Below are 19,833 nucleotides of genomic sequence, written 5' to 3' on the forward strand. Positions count from 1 at the left end.
TAAAAAATCCCCAACAAAACAACAAACCAAACCAACACCAAAACCACACAAAGAACCTACTGACTATTCACTTTCATAAGGAATAAAAACACAGGTTGCTTTTCCTTTAAGAAGAATCTTAAACACTTACCTATGTGGGCATCCTTGACAAATCTTCTGATCAGCAAAGGACCCTCCTAGAACTTTACTTAACATTGCTGGATGGCCCAAAGCTTTTAAAGCTTCATCTAAACTGTCCACTAAGGAATTAAAAAATTCTAAAGCATCATGTTGTTCACGTAGATTTACAGGTTCACCCCAAAGTCTGAAAACAAAAGCACATTCTTGTCAAATATTTTTGGTTTTGTTCCCCAACGATTTATTAAAAAAAAAAAAATCCAAACACTATTCACGCTGTTCATCTCTCTTTCTTACTGACCAAGACTATTTGCTGGTTTGTGATGTAGGATACCACCTGTTACACTGTCCCTGACACTTACTGATAAGTAAAAGCAAACTTTCATGTAAAACATTATAGTTAATTCACTCTCAATATCAAGCTCAAGAACTACTAGAATTCCATCTTGCTGTAAGCTTTAGTTTTCCAAGAGACTTCTACAGAATGGTTAAAGGTAGGATAATAGATGCAAGGCTGAACAAGTTATGATAATTTACACTTAACATCACTGTAATTTCTTCTATTACAGTTAGTTTTGTGGCATTTCAGTCGTTCAGTGAACAGACATCAATACTAAATTTTCTATTTACCTAAATTGTTTCCAAAACCCTCTTGGTACATAGTATTGTAGCCTGGAAGCCGCTAAATGACCAAAAATTACTTGGAGATGCCTCAGAACTCCAATATTGTACTCTTTCCTATCTTCTGTTTTACTCAGTGCTGGTTTGTCTTCATACTGATGTGGATAACCAAACACATCATCTCTTGGGTCAACATTGCTCTGAAAAGCAGAAGAAAATTTGTGCAATTAATTTTGATACATAGCTGTCTTATAGCCAGTTGTATCCCTTGTTTAAATTAACAATCTAAAGTGCTTCATATTCTCATCTGAAGAAACAAGTGTCTTTGTATGCATTAACAGAGTACTGTTGGCAGAATTAGCGTATGATGTTTTCAAGTGAAAATCCATGAGGAGGAAGTCTGCCAACCCTGCTACCTGGATCTTCTAAACTGCCTCTCTGGCAGTGAGCCTATTCAAATAAGAAACATTACGCCACTGCCTCCACTGCCAGCAGTGGAAAGAAAAGTGATAAGCAACCTGAATTTGTTATAACCTTCTCCTAAAAAAGAATTCTATTTCAAAGATAAGCAAGTTCTGAATAATTAAATTTACCTCATTGTCCTGCTTTTCATCCCCAGACATGTCATCATCTACATCACTGCCTGTGCCTTCAATTGCAAGAATCCCATTCCTGATGGCTGGAATCATGTACAGCTGCTGAATGACAGAATTCATGTAACAAGTGGCACCAGCATTTTTTAGCCCTACAAATCCCTTTGGTGGTCGAGGCCCAACAGGTGGTAGATATTCCCATTCTGTGAGTGCTTCACAAGCTAGAAGAAAATAGCAGAATGTGATCAGAAAACAATTTTATTATAAAATAATCAGAATATCAATGCAATACAAAGGGCAGTTGCACAATATTAGCACTAGTCTGTATCACTCTGCAATTCAGTAAAGCACGTTTCATTGGAAAACTTAACTGCTAAAATAAACACAACTTCTATGATCAGTATTTCTATCTGTAATCCTACCACTAAACTATTTTACCAATTGCATAACTAAAAAGGTGGCCAGACAAAAATTCAGTCTATTTATGTATCAAGCAGAAGTCTTCTCTCAATACCAGCAAGTTTCTTAGCTGAAGAACTCAGCTGAATGAATCTAGAGTACATAGCCAATTTATAATGCCTTTCACAAATGTGTAATGTTTTTTAAATTGGAAAATTTCATGCATGCATCACTTTCCCTTGCCAGGATAGGAAGCAGTGTTAGATAATGCTATTTATATGACCTTGTGACAGATTTTTTTTTCCTCCCGCTGCTTCTCCCTCAGACCTCTCACATCTCTTCACAGTACATTTACAATCACAGGTTTACTACATTAACCTGTTGTTCTGTGGTTTTAACACAAAAATAATATGAGATCATGCATGTTTCCAAGCAAGCTATACTTGGTATATGACACACACAGCATGCACAGTTCATACATGTGTTCCCTCTTCTGTCTCATACCACAGAGAACTGGTGTTCTACTGTGCTTACCAAATAATTTGAGTGCAATGAAATGCTATAAAATCTTTCTAATTGTGAGGTGATAGGAAACACTTCCCAAGAGAAAAGGATGAAGAAAAAAGGACGAGGCAGGGGGATAAACCATAAAGCTGCCCTTTTCGTTTAGTTATTTGAGATAGGACTGAACAGGGAAATTGAAAAAACCTCAAATGACTCAGTGATACCACCAATCGGACAAGTAGCACTGCCATTCTGAGAGGCAGTGGCCAATTCCCACTATGTGAAACTATTTCTAGTTGCTTATAGTTTTTCTAAACTCTAAAAGTTTAAATATTTTTTAATCATAGAATGGCTTGGAAGGGACTTTCAAGATCACGCAGTTCCAACCCCCTGCCATGGGCAGGGACATCTTCCACCAGACCAGGTTGCTCAAAGTCCTGTCCAACCTGGCCTTGAACACTTCCAGGGATGGAGTAGTCACAAATCCTCTGGGCAACCTGTTCCAGCACCTCATCACCCTCACAGTAAAGAACATCGTTCCTATCTAAATCTACCCTCTTTCAGTTTAAAATCACTGGCCCCTATACTGTCAACTACAGAACTTGATAAAACGTCTCTTTCCATCTTCCTTATAAACTCCCCAAGTACCGAAAAGTTGCAATAAGATCTCCTCAGAGCCTTCTCTTTCCCAGTTGAACAACCCCAACACTCCAAGCCTTGGTTTTGCTCATTTTCTGTTGTTCCACTCACCTCTTCCCTGCCCCCCCATATTTCTTTCTCCTTTTCCTGTCAATATTACAGCCAAAATAGTTGTTTAATTATCCCATTTAGGGCTGCAGAAAATACGCTTTTCATTCATTTTTTTAAGAAGCAAGTCTTACATGCTTTTTAACGGTAAGAAAAATCTATGTTAAGTATGAGCCTTTTGTCACCCTTCTATTAGCCTGCTTCATTTGAATACCAGCTTTTGAAACACTTAACATTTGCAAGTTTCTGTACATACTGCAATTGCTATAATCTTTCGCCAGTGAGGAGAAAGTTCTTTGAGTGCAGAGCTGTGGTGAGACAAGGCCAAAACTGAGAGTGCAAACATCTGAGGAAGGACCACAACAAGCACAGAGTAAGTACAGAACTAAACAGGATAGCGGACCTGTGTCTGTGTCTGGACAACGATGACAAATTAAGTGAGCAACCAAGAGACTGGCACTAAAACTAAGCAAAGATACCTGATGAGTTTCTGGGATTGGTTAGGCAGAGCCTGAAATAATGAGACAAAAGTAGAAGATACAGACAAAATGAGGTTCCTGGGAGCTGGCACGGACAAAGGGGAGTAGCCAGGTCGGGGTGGGGGGGTGGGGTCTGACTGTGTAAGTGCCTGGGTCTGGAACTTGGATGCAACTGTGTAATGCAAGTCAGTACATTTACCACATAAAGAAGAACAGAGGAAGGCTACACTGACAAACTTTTCTAGATTTTTGACAGCTTGATGTTGCAACATTAAAGCAGCCACAAAACATACCACAAGCTAAAACATTTAGCATCTAGTTCAGTTGACAATATAAACAAAACCTAGGCATAATATATACATTAAAAAGTAGAAAACAGATAATTAAAAATATTACATACTAGTGATTGCTGTACCTATGTAATACATTTCAGTCAACGTGTCTACTATTTGTTTGAGATTTCGTACACATCCAACTGCTAGTGCAACTAGTAGCTCAAACCCAGCGTTAATAGTAGCTGGTGAACTACAGACTGGTATAGCCTGCTCAGCAGGCAATTCTCCATTTCTCATGTACTGTAGATAAACATTTGATGCTGGAAAGATGAAATCATCTATCAACTCCTGCAGGGAGAAAAAGACAAAAACAAAACAAGGAAAATAAATCACCTGTTACTTTATAAATTTGTATTAGTAACAGAGTAAGTATTATTACGTAAATGAATGTCTGAGAAACAGAGTAGTACTTAAAACACTCGAGTTAAAATTGAGACCAACACCATCATAAGCTTTTAAAGTTAGAACAGTATAACTCCATTTTAATGTGGTTCCCTGCAAACCCAACCCCCACTACAAGTTAAAAATACATGTTATTTTTCTTGATTGGTAAAATTTTTGTTTTGTCCAACCAGTATTATCTACAAAGCTCTTTATCAATTAGTGTTGGAAAAAACAACATTCCTGCTGTGTAATATCAGAGGTACAAAGAAGGCATGACTGATGAAAGAGACACTCAGACATCATGCATTTGCTCAAACCTGCCATAAACATTAACAGCACTAATTAGGAACATGTGAAGAAAAGACAATACGGGGTAATGAAAGAAACAGTCCTATACAGGACAATCCTGTATCTAGCTCACTATCCTTGTGTGATGCTTGCTCTTGGGTAACAGCTCACAAGGTCACAGCAACTCTGTATGCCATGGTTCCGAAGAATGAGAGTGCTAAGTGCTCTTATGAATGAAACATGTATTTTAAAAAAAATTTTAAACCCCGACTGGAAGCCCTTTTCAAATAATTAAACTGAGATCTTTTATGGTTACAGACCACAAGATGCAAGGATTGTTTTAACCTTTTTGTATTTAACACCCTCCCTAAATATAATCAAAAAACTCCATACATCAAAAAACTTGAACCTACTTTAATGAGATTAGCACCTCCTTTTTCACAACCAATATGGTATTTCTTTTCAGGTGTCTGGAATGCTAACAACTCTTTTGTTACTCCAAGGTGACCCTCTAAGATAGTTTCTTCGACACCTGTTTCCCCTGTTCTTTTTACTTCATCCTGTAATTCAAGCAAAAGTTAGCATAATATAAATACTATACACTTAACAAGCGTTAAAACTTATTTTGCATCAAAGTAGTAAAAAAATGATTATTAGAAATAAATTGATCCTGAAACTTACCCTAATCCTCTTAAGCCAGTCAATTTCATTATTGAGAAGAACTTCAGCATTGGGTACATTAATACTACTGTTGTACGCATAGTTAAGAAGATGTCTTAAGAGAGTGAAGTAGTCTCCAGAATGCTTAGCTCGCTCTCTTGCAGTACTCTATGTAAATGAAAAACAAATAACATGCAATTCAAACATGCTTCTACTTAAGAGTTAAACCCTAACAGAAGCCTAACTCTACTGAAGCCTTTACCTCTGAATACTTACCCCTAGGACAGTAAACAGCAGGGTAATGAAGAAAAGGAGAGGTCTCTGCCCCATGCAACACCTGGTAGCCATTAAAAAGAATTGTTCCTGTGCCATCTGACGAACAGTTCTGAAAAATCATTTAACAGAAACATTAAACTCAACCTTCTGATCCAAACAGGATAGTAAAAAAAATAAAAAAAATTGGGCTTATCTGCTCGATGCCATTCTCTAAAACTGCACCTAATGTAAGAAATGGGAATGCTTTAATTATTGTCCATTCATCATATTGTTCTGCCTTGCAGTGGAATTCTATATAATATGAATTACTATTACAAAACCTGTTCCACCAATCAAGTATTTAAAGGTTAAAAGACATTTATCAACAGCTAACCACTAAACCTTCACAACTGCCACCAAATACTGCATAACACAACAAGCAATATGCAACCCTAAATAATTATTTTCTGTGCTATTTTTTTTTTAATTTTCAAGCACCAGCTGCGCTTGAAAGACACACTAGAACTGCCCTAGTAAAACTGCTCTTACTTATCACTTTGGCAGCCTGCTGAGCATCTGTGAAGTGATCAAAATTTATCATTAGTAAGAAATGAGAAAAGATGACCCCCTGAAAATTCAAGAGGCTAGAATTAAAAGACATTTTCCATCTATAGACTTAATCTAAGCACTGGCATAATATAGGAACAGATAAGCTTGAGGCAAAAAAGTAAGGCAAACCCTTTTCCTTCCAGTTGCAAGACTGACTCTGCATTGTACCTTGTAAAAATTTAGAAACAACTCTGCTTGTGTAGGGAGAGAACACAAATTAATGCTGTGTTTTATGAAGTATCTCAACATAAGAAATTGAATTTTACAGTGTATTTCTGGTTGTGGCTGTCATTGTTTTCTACTCATGAGGTCACTATGGCAAGCACACAAAGAATCCTGTTTCCCTCAGAGTTCCTTCACCTGCAGTTAACTGTGCTTCTGAAGACATGCAAGCACCATCAAAGGTGCAAAGATGCAGGTAGCTAAGCACTCTGCCTCTGGTATACACCTAGGAAAGTGCACAAGAACAGGGAAGCATGCAGTGACAGTTCTCCAGAATGTTCTCTTGGCTTCTAATAATCAGTGGTTCAGGAAGACTAACCAAAGCAGTATTTCATAGCCCTCACTGGACAAATTAATGAACAACCCCTCGAGCTATTTCCAAACTAAAGGTTTACACTGCTTACATGTTATGTTCATGAAGTTCTCATACACAGAAACAATGTTCTCTTTCTTCTCTCTGCTACATCTGATTTTAAAAGTCTCTGTGGTATTCTCCTCCCACCATGGATCTCTTCACCAATACCAAGTGCCTCAAGCTATTTAGCTGTTCCTCAGATTGAAATAATTTCAGAGTTTTGATCTCCCTTGTCACCCTTGCCTGATCATTGCAAGTTCTACTATATTGCTTTGAGTTGCAGAAGACCATGGGATGTATGGGGTCTGTTTTGTTCTTAACAATAATTGACATTTTATCTGATCTGATTGCTGAGCTGATGTTTCCATAAAACTCACAGAAATTTCTTTTCAGATGTAACCCTTCAATTGCTTGGGACACATCACACAGACACTCCTAAGGTTCATGCATTTCAAGGCAGAATGAAATAGATGAAGGTGGTATTTTCCTAAAGCAGAGATGTGACCAATGAAACACAGACTTCACACTGTTGTGTCTCTAAGGAGCATCTGAACACAAGTATACTTTCATGAGGCTGTAACAATCTAAGTGCTCTTAAGGAGCCATGGGATGGATACAGCTGCCTTAATATAGGCATTTTGTGCCACGTTAAGACACCATGACAACAGCACAGAACTGGCAGATAGGACAGTTGCATGGTGAACTTACACTCATCCAGCAAAACAGCTGAAGGCCAAACGCCTCCATCAAAGCAGCAGGCAATCTGAATCGCATCCCACTGGTAGTCCCAGGATAGAGACTTCTGCCTAGTTAGCAGAAGCCAGCCTCTTCAATGGATATAGGTGCCACTGCTTTCCACAGGCAGTAAGAATTTTTATTTATGCAGGCCACATATGTATGACCACCGAACAGTTTGCAGCCATCAGCTGGAACACTTCTGGGTTTCAGGGTCATTTAGGACTAACTGTTCAGCTGCCTAAGTCATTCTTATATTCAGGGATTACCACTATAAAATCAATTACCTTGGACTGCAAGAACTGCTCTAGTATTCAGTATTAAGCATTTTGCATTCTGTTTCTCAATTTATAGGTAGCATGGTTATGCTATGAGGAAACAGCATTAGGCCCGTACAATCTCAAAGTCTGAAATAAACAAACAAAACCCACCAATCCATCCAAATCTTTTCCAGAAAGATCGTATTTGTGAGATCTGAACTTGATCATCTTGTCTTTTATGGTGCACCAAAAACATTTTCTCTTACACTGTTCTCCAATTGAGGATATGAGATTAGAGAAGAGTAGTTGAAAGGCTATTCAGAATTCTGCCCAGTATTTGCTAAACTTTCTCTATACTGCAAACACTGATTTGTTCCACATTAAGTCAGAAGAGCATTTTTTATTTATTACTTCACTGTCTTTATTTTCAAAGCAGTCTTCTGTTTCTACTCATATTTAATGACGTTCTATCATGTAATAATGAACAGCTACATTCAAAGTGAAATTATCAGATGTATCAGAAGTTTTACAAGCATATGAGAGAAGAGAGCTCAAAGGTTAGCTTCTACTGACAATATGAACCATTTTTCCATACAATAAATGCAGCTCATTTCCCGTTCTGGTAGAGGGGAAAAAAAGCAGAGATAAGGAGCTGAGCAGCAGTTCCCTTGGAGAAGACCTTAAAAATTTTATCCCCTCTGACAACACAAACAAACCACATCTATTAATGCTACTCTTATTATTAAAGGGCAAGAAGCTAACATATCCGGCGAATTAAACCACAGCTGTTCAGACTTGGGCTGACATGCCAACAAACATGTGGAAAGAGAAGCCCACACAGCTTGTTTCTTCCAGTATTTTAGGAAGTACAACAATTAACTATTCAGTAGGCATAATATCACCATACAGCTGGGGTTCAAATTCAGTCAACAAAGCTCAAACCTGCAACAGTAATCAGAACAGACTGGCAAAACCATGACAGATATTCCAATCTTTAAATCAAGACTGGGTTTTGCTAAGATGCCATTCTATCTCCATCACAAGCTGTGTTAAATGTAATCTGCAAAATGAAATTCAGACACTAAACTGTTTTAAGACTTATAGAAGTTCTGATTAGAGCCAACAGTCCACTTCCTTAAAGAAATAGGACCAGAACAGAAAAGTCCTCATGAAGAGCATCTGCAGTTTCAAAGACAGAGTGATAAGTGTTGATACCAAACACTAACTGAAATATAAATAAATGCTGGTGAACACTTGAGAAATGTCACCTTAACTCCAAATATAATGCACAAACTCAAATAACCACAGTGACATTTATTATAAAAATTATCACTCATTACTTGTATTTTCACAGTTAAGATTATGTTAAAAAGCCACAGATCTTATAAATCTTCAGACAGATACTAAAAATTAAAAAAAAAAATATAAAAATCAACGGATTGGGCACTGACACTTGCCCATGTCATTCGGCTGTACTGGTGCTCCAAATGTGACATGTGGCCAACATACACTTACTGTCAAAACAGTAACTTTGTATCAACTGTTGATGTTTTTAAAAATAAAATGTAGTGATTTCTTAGTCATCAGCCTTGAAAGTTACCAAAAATAGTGAACGACAGCTTGTTCCATTTAATGTGTAAAGTTACAACATACATTTGCCAGCATGTTTTGTTAAACTTGTCTAACTTCAATGATAATAACAAGCTTCAGTGAAGCCGAAAATTCAACATCCCATGACACAGGTTGCAAACTAGTAAAGCTTGTGAGATTCCAGTAACAACACCCCATGGTTTCACCAGAATGTGCAAATAGTCCATTATAAAGAGATATTCTGATGATACCAATGATTATTTTTTTTATGGTGAATATTCCTGAACGTAAGACTTACCAACCTATTTTACCTAGAAAAACAAAAACTGCGAAACACGTTTCTTAATATTGCTAGAATTTATTCAGCACTTCACTATATTTTCAGAAACACAAAGTAGCTTCAACAATTTTCAAACATAGTTGCTGCGGTGATTTTTGAAATAGGAAAGAACAGTATTTCTAATTGGTACATGGGTTACTCTGTCAATTACACACTTGACTCAAGTGTCAAAATACTTGAGAATAAAAGCAAGGCTTTTCCTCCATCTAAGCCAAAATTAATTTAATAGAAGTTCTGAAAAAAACTGAATGTGAATATTCCTGAACGTAAGACTTATGTACCTGTATTATCTAGAAAAGGAGAAACAAGAAAACATGGTGCTGAAATTCTGACCCTGTTCACCTGAGAGCATCACAATCTGACTCCATTTAAAATGTACTGAAAAGGCCACTGATTTCTGATCTCTGTCATTTCTCAATGAAAAGTTAACATATTCATACAGTAACAATAGAGACATCTGACAAAACTAGAATTAGATCTTTAGTAACAATTCAAAGCACCAGTAATGAAGTTTAATAGCAACATATCAAAACTTTCCACCTGAATAGCTTTGAAAAACACCCCCCACGCAATACTCCACAATTTCAGATGGGCTAAAATTCACAAGATGCACATTGCACAGATGCTGTATTGTGCAGATGCTGTCTGAGCATATGTGTAAGAAAAGCTTGGAGATAACAAGAGATCCACGAACTCTAAGAGGCAAGACTGCAGGGCAACTGACACACATAGCTCTTGGCAGCTCCTGATAGTTTTTCCTGTCTCTCCCCAATGTGACAGCAATATGTAAAACATGTGTCATGTGAGAACTCAAAAGTGTGCCACTCTAGTACAAGAAAAATCAGAGGATTAATCTTAAATTCCACCTCTCCTCAAACTGCTAGTACTTAGTACTGTGTTTTGCCTTTACTTAGCAGAAGTATAAGAAAGTTCTTCTATACCTAAGTCACTTAAATGTTCTAATGTAGCGAGTACTCACACAACTTGTGAAAAACAAAGTACCTACGATTTTATTCTAAAGTTGTTCTAAAGCCATCAGTAGTACATTATCAGGCATCCATCTGGCTTCATAATATCCTCCTTATGAGCACAAAGAAGATGGAGCTGATACAGCTGCTGCTTTAGGATAGGTATCCAAATTACAGATTTATATTGCTAAACGATAAATTAAGACAACTGCAGAGAAAAATCACTTAAATAAGAAGTCACTGCTCTGTGTTTAGGCTTTATATTAATTTTGAATTGTAAAATAATTGCTCCTCATCCAGCAAGAGGACAAGGAGAGTTGTGCATAAACTAAAACACAAGATGTTATGCCTCAACATGAGGAAGAACTTCTTTACATTGAGGGTGGCAGAGCACTGGAACAGGCTGCCCAGGAGGGATCATGGAGTCTGCCTCTCTGAAGACATTTAACCCCACCTGGACATGCTCCTGTGTAACCTGCTCCAGGTGGCCCTGCCTTGACAGGGGGGTTGGGCTAGATGATCTCCAGAGGTCCCTTCCAACCCTAATGACTCTGTGATTTTGTGATTAAAGAAAACAACCAAAACACCAAAACTTACTTGCTGTGACAGTGCAATAGCAGATCAATGATAAATGTCTGCCATGCCTTTTCTTTACTGAGTGCATCCAGTGCTGTTGGAATCAAAGCAAAACAGAGGGTCATCACCTCCAGTGCTTCACAGCAAACCTGTTCATCTTCTATGTCTGGTTCATTTCCTGCATTTGTCTGTGAATATAAAAAAGAGAACGCAAAGTGGGTATAGAAAAAAAATATCCAAAGAAACCCAACTGGCTCCAAGGTACACACTCTTAATACAAACACAAACCACAAATCTGTATACTAAGTGATTATCAGTGCCAAGTATTCTATGCACTCCACTCATGTGATTCAGAGCACTCTGTGGAATGACCTGAACTTCCAGTACCATGCTTCTCAGAGGAAGATTCCAAGCATGAACTTAAGGAGCCAGAAATTAAATAGGAAGCTTGTAGGCAAAAGTTACAACAGTTAATGACGTTAGGGGTTGGGGTTTTTTTGTTTGTACTTGAGTTAATTCTTAAATAAGATGTTTTTCTTTACTACTCAGAACCTGAAGTTTAAAGCTTTGGAAACAGTTACTACTTAAACACAGGAAGGCAACAATGCTGTAAAATTCTTCAGGAAGTTCAGTTTTACAAAGCTTTGACACTCACAACTTATTTAACAAAGGTTTCTTAATACTGCTGGAATTTATTCAGCACTTCACTGTTGTTCAGAAACACAAAGCATCTGAAACAAGTTTCAAACAGGTTCTACGGTGATTTTTGAAATAGGAAAGAACAATATTTTAAATAGGTACATAGGTTACTCTTTCAATTAAAAATCTGAATCTAGCAAGTTGATTTGGGTACATTTCTCGAAAATAATACTTGAAAATAAAAAGCAAGCCCTCTCCTCCATCTAAGCCAAAATTAATTAGCTTGAAGAAGCTCTGAAGAAACTGAATGTGAGTAGGTTTCAATCTTAACTCACCAGTAATCCTGGCTGCAGGTTAGCAACATTAGCTACAGACGTGTTTTATACATGGAAAGGTATCAAGAATAAGTAGGCAGAAAGAGGTGATTACAATGTAGAAGAGTTAACTAATTGTAAACAGCAGTAGAAGAGGATGAAGTATGTCTCAGTCTGGCAATAGACAGTGTTTTGTCTTTGTGCAACAGATAAAAATCAGGGACAGTCACTACCACTGCAGCAAGAGGACATCGTAATTCTGACATATCTCAAGTCAGGAAAGTAAAAGCAAAATGTTTTCAAAAAGTTCAGGACTGCACCTGCTTCTGTACTGAAGCTCTATTTAAAAAGAAAATAATTTTTGCATGGGTGCAGAGATCTAGTAGAAAGGAAAACTGCATTTTCTACTCAATGAAATACTTCCCTATACACAGGCACCAAGAGCTCATGAGTTTGTACCAGCAGCATAGTTGTAGTATTTCAGGTGGGTATGAGCCTTCTCTGAGATAACAGAAAATGGCAGTCTGACACCGCTGAAAGGCACACACAGCCTTTTTCAGTCACTGAGAGGACTCCCATACCAGAATTCTCAGGCAGGAGGCAAAAGAGACTCCATAAAAGTTATGCTCTCAGAATAATTTAGCTTGGCTTTAAAGTCTAATTGAATTCACCAGTTAAGTTCAGAAGCTTCTTAAAGCGCTCACAACACTGTTGCATAAGTCATACTTAATGAGACTACTCTGAAGTGCTTCATAACAAAAAAGAGTTTACCATAGTTGCCTTTGATGTTTTTAGGAATCTTGACATGACATTCCTGACTTCACAAAGATCAGTCTGCTTTTGTTCTTAAACTAACATTTAATGATAAATTTCTACACCATAGACTTAGCAAAATACTCCTATGACCTATGAGCTAAAAGTCTAAGATTTAGTGGTAAACTCAGGAAACTGAAAGCATTTTTCTTGAAACACTTTTTCCTCTAAGCCAGTGTTTGTCAGTCACTGGTTTATTCAATCTTTATAAAGTACCACAGGAGATATTTTCTCTCATCTACAACCAAACACAGTTCTCTCATACCAAAAGGGTGTATTTTCTTGCCTTATATGCCTTTTCTTCTACAATAGATACTTTCTATGTTATTTTAACATCGCGTTCTTTATCCCCCCCTTATTATTTCTGCAATTTCTTTCTCTTTTTATATTTTTCACTACCATTTTTATTTCCTTTTGCCTAGCATAAATCAAACGCAGCTGCCATTTATTACAAACGTCAAGTGTCAGTAACAATCATAATCATAAAAAATAATCATAATCATAAAAAAGTCATTTGAAGGATGACTGAACATGCACAGCTTAAATTTCAACTATTTTAAAACTTCAATTGTTTGAAAGTATTCTTATAGAACTTAACTGCAAAATTTTCAACCAGAAAAATACCTGAAGAGGACATTTAGGTGTATTTTCCTTTAGGTGTATTTTTTCTAGACCAATATTGCTGAAAACACTGGGGCTGTTCAGCCTGGAGAAGGCTGCATGGAGACCTGAGAGCAGCCTTCCAGTATCTGAAGGGGGCCTACAGGGATACTGGGGGAGGGACTCTTCATTAGGGACTGTAGTGATAGGACAAGGGGTAAGGGGTTAAAACTGAAAACAGGGGAAGTTCAGGTCAGATACAAGGAGGAAGTTCTTTACTGTTATGGTGGTGAGGCACTGGAATGGGTTACCCAAAGAAGCTGTGAATGCTCCATCCCTGGCAGTGTCAAGGGCCAAGCTGGACAGAGCCTTGGTTGACATGGCTTAGAGCGAGGTGTCCCTGCCCCTGGCAGGGGGTTGGAACTTGATGATCTTAAGGTCCTTTCCAACCTTAACTATTCTATGATTCTATGAATGTATAGATGTAGGAGCACATCTTCATATGCCTGGACTGTCATGCTAACTAAACCACATTTTGTATGCAAGTTAATCACCTCAATTAAAAAACAAAACCAACTCACAAAAACACAACCACCCCACTCCAACTTATCTCATGAGGTTGTCATTTCCACAGCAATCAAAACAGATACCATTATATCCCTGTATAAGCTAAATGAGAAGGTGTTGCAATTTGCTGAAGTAAATATTCTTCCTCTAACTGATCATTTAAGCACAACCCTATATATTTCTTTCCCTTTAGCTCTGGAGCATTACTTGATTTTATAAGACAAACGAGAAGATACTTAAAAAATTTATTTCTTAAATCAGTTTCAGAAGACAGATTACTATTTCCTATAACTGTTAAGCAACATTCATTAAACACGAGGTATGTCATAACATACACATAACCCCCAACTCCAAATGATCTGCATAAACCACATGTGAAACCATGAATATGTTTTACACATCTACATAATAAAAGAAAAAAAACCCATAAAGGATTAGCACTGAAGTTTCATTTTACCAGTGTTTCAGTGCTAATTTCAAATCAAATACTTTGTTTCTTGTTCCAGAATGCACACACATTTTACATCAGCTTTTGAGGAATATACCTTTTAAGTTTGAAGACCAGAAAACATTTGCATTGCAAGAAATGCTTATTCCTTATTTAGACACAGAATCTAACTGGGCTGAAAATATGTTAGCAGCTTACAGAACTGGTGCATTTTTGAACTGACATCAGACTCAAGTTACAATTAAATAGTTACTGAGAAAAGTAATTTCAAACAGAGAATTAAACTGTGGTATGACAAATGACATGTACTAGACTACAAGTACCAATTACTAGACTCCATCACCAAGACATCCACTTAAAAGCTCATCACACTAAATCTGACCTGGTTGATACCATCTCTTCTGTAAACAAAACACCAGTTAGAAAAGAAGTTGCTTGGGAGTTCTTACCTTTTCATAGATTTTACTAATTTCCTCATTTGAGCTGAAAACCAGTTGGACTGACCCACAACCTGATGCCCAAACAATTTTTTGTACTGCCCTAATAACACAGATATCAGGGATGTATTTTGAAGCCTGAAAAAAAGAGAAATAAACCAAAGCAACATTAAAATGCAGTCCCAAATAACATTACAATGGATTCGAAACTCTTACAAACATATTTTATAGAAAGTTTAAAATTTTAAAATTTAACATAGATTTTTTCTTTAAATAGAAAAAAGATGATGCATCTTGAAAAGCATTTGTACATCACATTATATTTTATTAATAGAAGTAGCATGTAAACTAACACGTGAACTTAAAATCTGCAGCAGTTTTCATAATTTCAGAAACTTACAGACACAGTGATACTGTCAAAGAAATTCAGATTTTGTTTGCTTTGACATGCCTGGTGAAAGCAGAAACTTATTTAAAAGGACAAAGGCACAATTAAACCCTTTTTTCATACTTTACTTCAAAGACATTTCTTCTGCATAAGGAATTTAGTTAAATCAGAGTTCAACTGTCTGATTTTACAGATACAATTCACTAACCTCATCAGATATTTGTTGTGCAAGACGTATTGCTACATTTCTTAGCATGCATTCTGAAGTTGGATTAGGAATGTTTTGTAGGGCATTTTGTAGCACCACTGCCTGGTCATGCGTAGCCTGATTTATCTGGAAGAAAGTATTTCTTATTTATACATAGAAAAAAGAAAACAAGAAGATATGAAAAGCTAATGTTACTTGGAAAGGTTTGGTAGAATTAAGAAGTATCTTGGAAGGACAGAAAATGTAAACATCAAGAAAAATAAGCCCCCTCATTTTCAAATAGATACCATCACATCTGAAGACACTGCATGCTATCCTGGACAATCACAGAACACAAGCAGTTGAGAGGCACTTGCTCAAAACTATGTAGGTTTGGGGGTTTCTCTACTGGTCAGATTATTTCAAGTTAACATTAATATAATGTTTAGATGCCTTCTTCCCTTCCTGATGATGCAGGAAAAAAAGGGTTTGCTAAAACAATGAGTCACCCTTTGGATTCGCTACTAGTGTCCAGGAAGAACACCGCTGTAATTTCCATCATAGTTAAGTACATTTTAAGCATTTGAGTTAAAGCCCCGTTGAAGAATTCTGTTTTGAATTATCCCTCCCATTCTTTATCACACTTTCACAACAGGAACAACAGCAAGACAACTTTTTTTTGGTACTGGTTTGAGCATGGAGTTTGTTCTTATGAAGTTCCTTTGTCTGACAGAGCTTCACAGTTTTAACAGGTCAAATCCAGTATGGTTGTTTCCTCCTAGACAAACTTACTTGAAAGGACTGTGTGCCATGGTCTTGCACAAAACAGTTTCTTCATTTTCTATTACCATTTCAACCAAAACCCCCGTCTCAAATGCTGCTGAAAAGGTACTCCATGAAGTTTTCTGTAACACCTGTCATATCCCTTTGCTTTGACGGGTTCATTAAAGACACTTGATTTAGGGAGCAAAATTACGGAACTCCCACTGACAACTGACAGAGCTTACAGAGCTAATTTAGCTATTGGAGGCAGGCTGTAAATAATCAAAAAATATATATGGGGGCAAACCAGGATCTGTGAACCAGAATACATTAACATTACTGCTTCAACTTCCTATGAAAGCAAAAAAAAATAAAAATCTAAAAGGTCCTAGTGACAGCAGCAGACTGGTAACAGGAAGACTGCAGACATGTAATAATAGTTATCTTGTTATCTTAAGTACAGATGGAAAGCTAAGACAAAGTTATGCTGTGGTACTTATGTTTTAGACAAGAAGGATGCAAAGTGTTTACAAATCTCACCTCCAACCCAATGTATAAGCTCACTGGTGATACAGCAATAAAAAGTATCAAGACCAAAGTCCTTCAAACAGGATGACGATGACAGCAAGAATAACAGGGTTTTTTCCAACAAAGCAGTTAATAAACTGGGTGTTTGAAACCTTAAACACTGAATGTCAGTAGTCATGGACAAATGCTGCTTCCTCCTAAGTGGGCAGCATTAATCTGTTTCAAACAGTACTTCAAGACTGTTGTTTTAAACAGTACTTCAAGAATCAACTGTTACCTGTGTTCCAAACCACCTTTTGAATAATCTTAAGAAAATAGGGCAGTAACATTTACTCATTTTAAATAGATGAAGGACAGGATAGCAAACATGTTTGCTTGAAGATGTTTTTTATTATATTCTAACATGAGACATAAAGAGGGATAATTCACCTTTTTGCAATCAGGACTTCTGACTTCCTTGAAGAAGAATGAATTAGGTATCTTCTAATAGATGCTGCTAACCAGAATAGATACTTATTTTTCAGACTTAATAGAAATGTACTTCTCTGATTCAGAGATGGATGTTAGTACAGATACTGGAAAAAAGTGCTTTGAAGTGGGGCCCTGTATGTATTCTTGAGCATAAGTTGACAGCTCAAGAAACTATACGGGACAAAATCTCACAAAAAAAAGAAAAAAACAACCCCCAAAATAAATAACTGGAACACCTGGAAGTAAATGTCCAAGAAGGAAAGCAGCATTTTTTTCTTTTTGGGTCTACACTGTACGCCTTCTTTAAGAGGGCAGAAATAAAATCTTGACCCCCAACATATTTGTCCAGATGCAAACAAGCTAGCCAGCCATATTAAACATCAAAAAACCTATTACTAGACATATGAGATCACAATTCAAAATTTCCCTTTCCAACTCTGAGAAATTTTAGGGTAGAACACTTTTCAACTATCAACACTCAACTTTGCAGTGTACCTGGCTGCTCTCCACAAGAACTTTCTACCAGCAATGGACAGAATTAAGAATCTAGCAAGCCAAGAACTTATTTTTGTGTACAAAAAGGGCTAGCAAGACTCAATGTCAGTTCTGTTGTTTTATGCTCTAAATAGAAAATAGAAGAAATTCAGAGGCACATCCAATGTAGACTCCACAGCTCAAAAAAAATAAAATATCAGAATTCACATTTATGGGATAGATGTACTTGCATAGTAAGTACATACATATGTACATATATAAAGCAAGTGGATCTCACACCTAGCTTTTCTACAGTCAGAAAGAAACAGAATTTGTTTAGTAAGTTGATTTCTCTTTTAGAATTACAAGACAACGTTATCTGGAAGTACCAAGAGTTCTTGATATGCAACCCAAAGTGTTTGTCAATAGAGAGTACACAAATGTTGCTGCAGACAATATAAAACCAAAGTAAGCTGCTATTTGCAGCAAGGAACATTTATATTACCGGTGAAATTGTACTTGTGCCTTCCACAACTGGCTGACAAGCTTCTGCCACAGCTCGAACATGGCCATATCCAATTGCTGTTAGCAATAATTTGGCTATTTTTAGAGCGTTAAGGTAGGCACCCCTTCGAGTTTCCATATCTGCATTTGGCAGGAAGTTATTTCTAGTCAGCATGCTCAATACAAGAGGCAAGCCACCACTTTTTAAGAAGTTGTATTGAAAGTCGCTGGCATCTTCTCCCAGAGGTGCACTGGCAGGCATTAACAAGGCATAAACTACCTGTAGAACAAAATACAGAGTTAACAGAAATGCACTAACTTGAATACAGATGACTGAACATGAGTCTATGTTGGAATATTACTTAGGCAATGCTTTGACAGCATTTGTCATACACCAATTTATTTCAGTAAATTGTTAGGTATCTTCAATTGTTAATTTCAAACCAGGATTTGATCTTAGGCTTCCATAATGTTACAAAAAGGATTTCCAAAGACAGAGTTGAAAACTTTTACATAACAGCAAGGCATCACAAACCTCTGTTAGATACAGCACTTGTGAGGCAGAAGGACCAAAGAATAGAGAATCAAGGGATGGACTAAGGCTGCTTTCCCCAAGCTTTGCATGATCTAAACAAATAGCTCTTAGTTTCTCAACGGTAGTGTTATCTGCAATAAAAACACAACTTATAAATATTTTGCAACAAACCTAGAACAAGACAGTAATAATATTTACAATTATTTACAATTGATTAAAATCTGAAAAAATTTAAGTGTAAAGTTGCACAAAGTGTAACTGATAGAAGATCCGACTATGAAGCGTTCTGCAATTTTTTCTGCCAGTACATATGTGATCCTATTAAAACAGTGTTACAGAAACATTTCTAAGATACAATGCTTCTCCCCATTTTCACTACACCAAACCCTACCAAAACCAAACTTTAAATACAAGAAATAACTATTTGGGAAATACATTTATAATCCCAATTAGGGTAACAGTCATGAATTGTATTATCAAAAAATTACCAAGAACTGGAACATACTACTCTCTCCTCATTTTTATACAACAGGTGAGAAATTATTACACAGGATTTTACAAGATAAAACAGGATAAAATTAGGTTTTACCTGGCGGCATGAGCTTCATAAGTACACGTGCTCCATCTCTAAGAGGTGGCATATTTAGGCTACTGCCCAGGTCTGCAACTTGCCAAAGAAAAGAGATGTATCGAGGATGCAGGGACATGATCTTAAAATAAGCAAATAAAAACCCCCATAAAATAACTGAAGACAAAGTACAGGGAAAAAATGCTTTTAACTGTTCATTTCAGAATATGCGTACCACTCCAGGCAAACAGCTTTCAACTTCTGGATTTGGACCATCACTGTAGTGATTGCCATGGTTGCCCGGAGAACCAGTTGAAGAGTCCGAAGAACTATCTGGACTTGAGGGCATATTAGAATTTATCTGTGTAAGCTTCGCTGTAATTAGCTGAAAAACACAATCATAGCTTTAATACTACTGAAAAATGAAGACTCTGTCCTAAATAAGCACTTGCTACAATGTTGATGGCATAATACAAGGAGGAGGAATGGAACTATTTCACGTAAGTAAGCGATCCCATGCATGGTATTTTTCAAACATTTACAAAAGGGAAGATGTAAACA

At 36.9% G+C, this 19,833-nt stretch overlaps 1 protein-coding gene across 2 annotated transcripts in view; it reads right to left on the reverse strand.

Annotated features, from left to right (window-relative positions):
• USP9X (ubiquitin specific peptidase 9 X-linked) overlaps positions 1–19,833 on the reverse strand; it is a 100,055-nt gene that overhangs the window by 15,642 nt on the left and 64,580 nt on the right. Inside the window, exons 20-33 of one of the 2 annotated variants that reach the window (XM_061359323.1) lie at positions 19,508–19,657; positions 19,294–19,414; positions 18,705–18,835; positions 18,171–18,449; positions 15,452–15,577; positions 14,868–14,993; positions 11,059–11,225; positions 5,404–5,512; positions 5,149–5,295; positions 4,881–5,027; positions 3,876–4,083; positions 1,332–1,552; positions 748–938; positions 131–304 (exon numbers count right to left, since the gene is read on the reverse strand). In XM_061359323.1, coding sequence (XP_061215307.1) covers positions 131–304; positions 748–938; positions 1,332–1,552; positions 3,876–4,083; positions 4,881–5,027; positions 5,149–5,295; positions 5,404–5,512; positions 11,059–11,225; positions 14,868–14,993; positions 15,452–15,577; positions 18,171–18,449; positions 18,705–18,835; positions 19,294–19,414; positions 19,508–19,657 — 2,297 coding nt within the window. Of the gene's footprint in view, positions 1–130; positions 305–747; positions 939–1,331; positions 1,553–3,860; positions 4,084–4,880; positions 5,028–5,148; positions 5,296–5,403; positions 5,513–11,058; positions 11,226–14,867; positions 14,994–15,451; positions 15,578–18,170; positions 18,450–18,704; positions 18,836–19,293; positions 19,415–19,507; positions 19,658–19,833 lie in introns of both variants that reach the window. The other variant, XM_061359322.1, reaches the window with a different exon arrangement.

This window comes from Neopsephotus bourkii, unplaced genomic scaffold, assembly GCF_033783945.1.
Source record: "Neopsephotus bourkii isolate Nb327-2 ecotype Australia unplaced genomic scaffold, CSIRO-AGI_Nbou_v1 NB_962, whole genome shotgun sequence".
Classification (NCBI taxonomy): Eukaryota; Metazoa; Chordata; class Aves; order Psittaciformes; family Psittacidae; genus Neopsephotus; species Neopsephotus bourkii.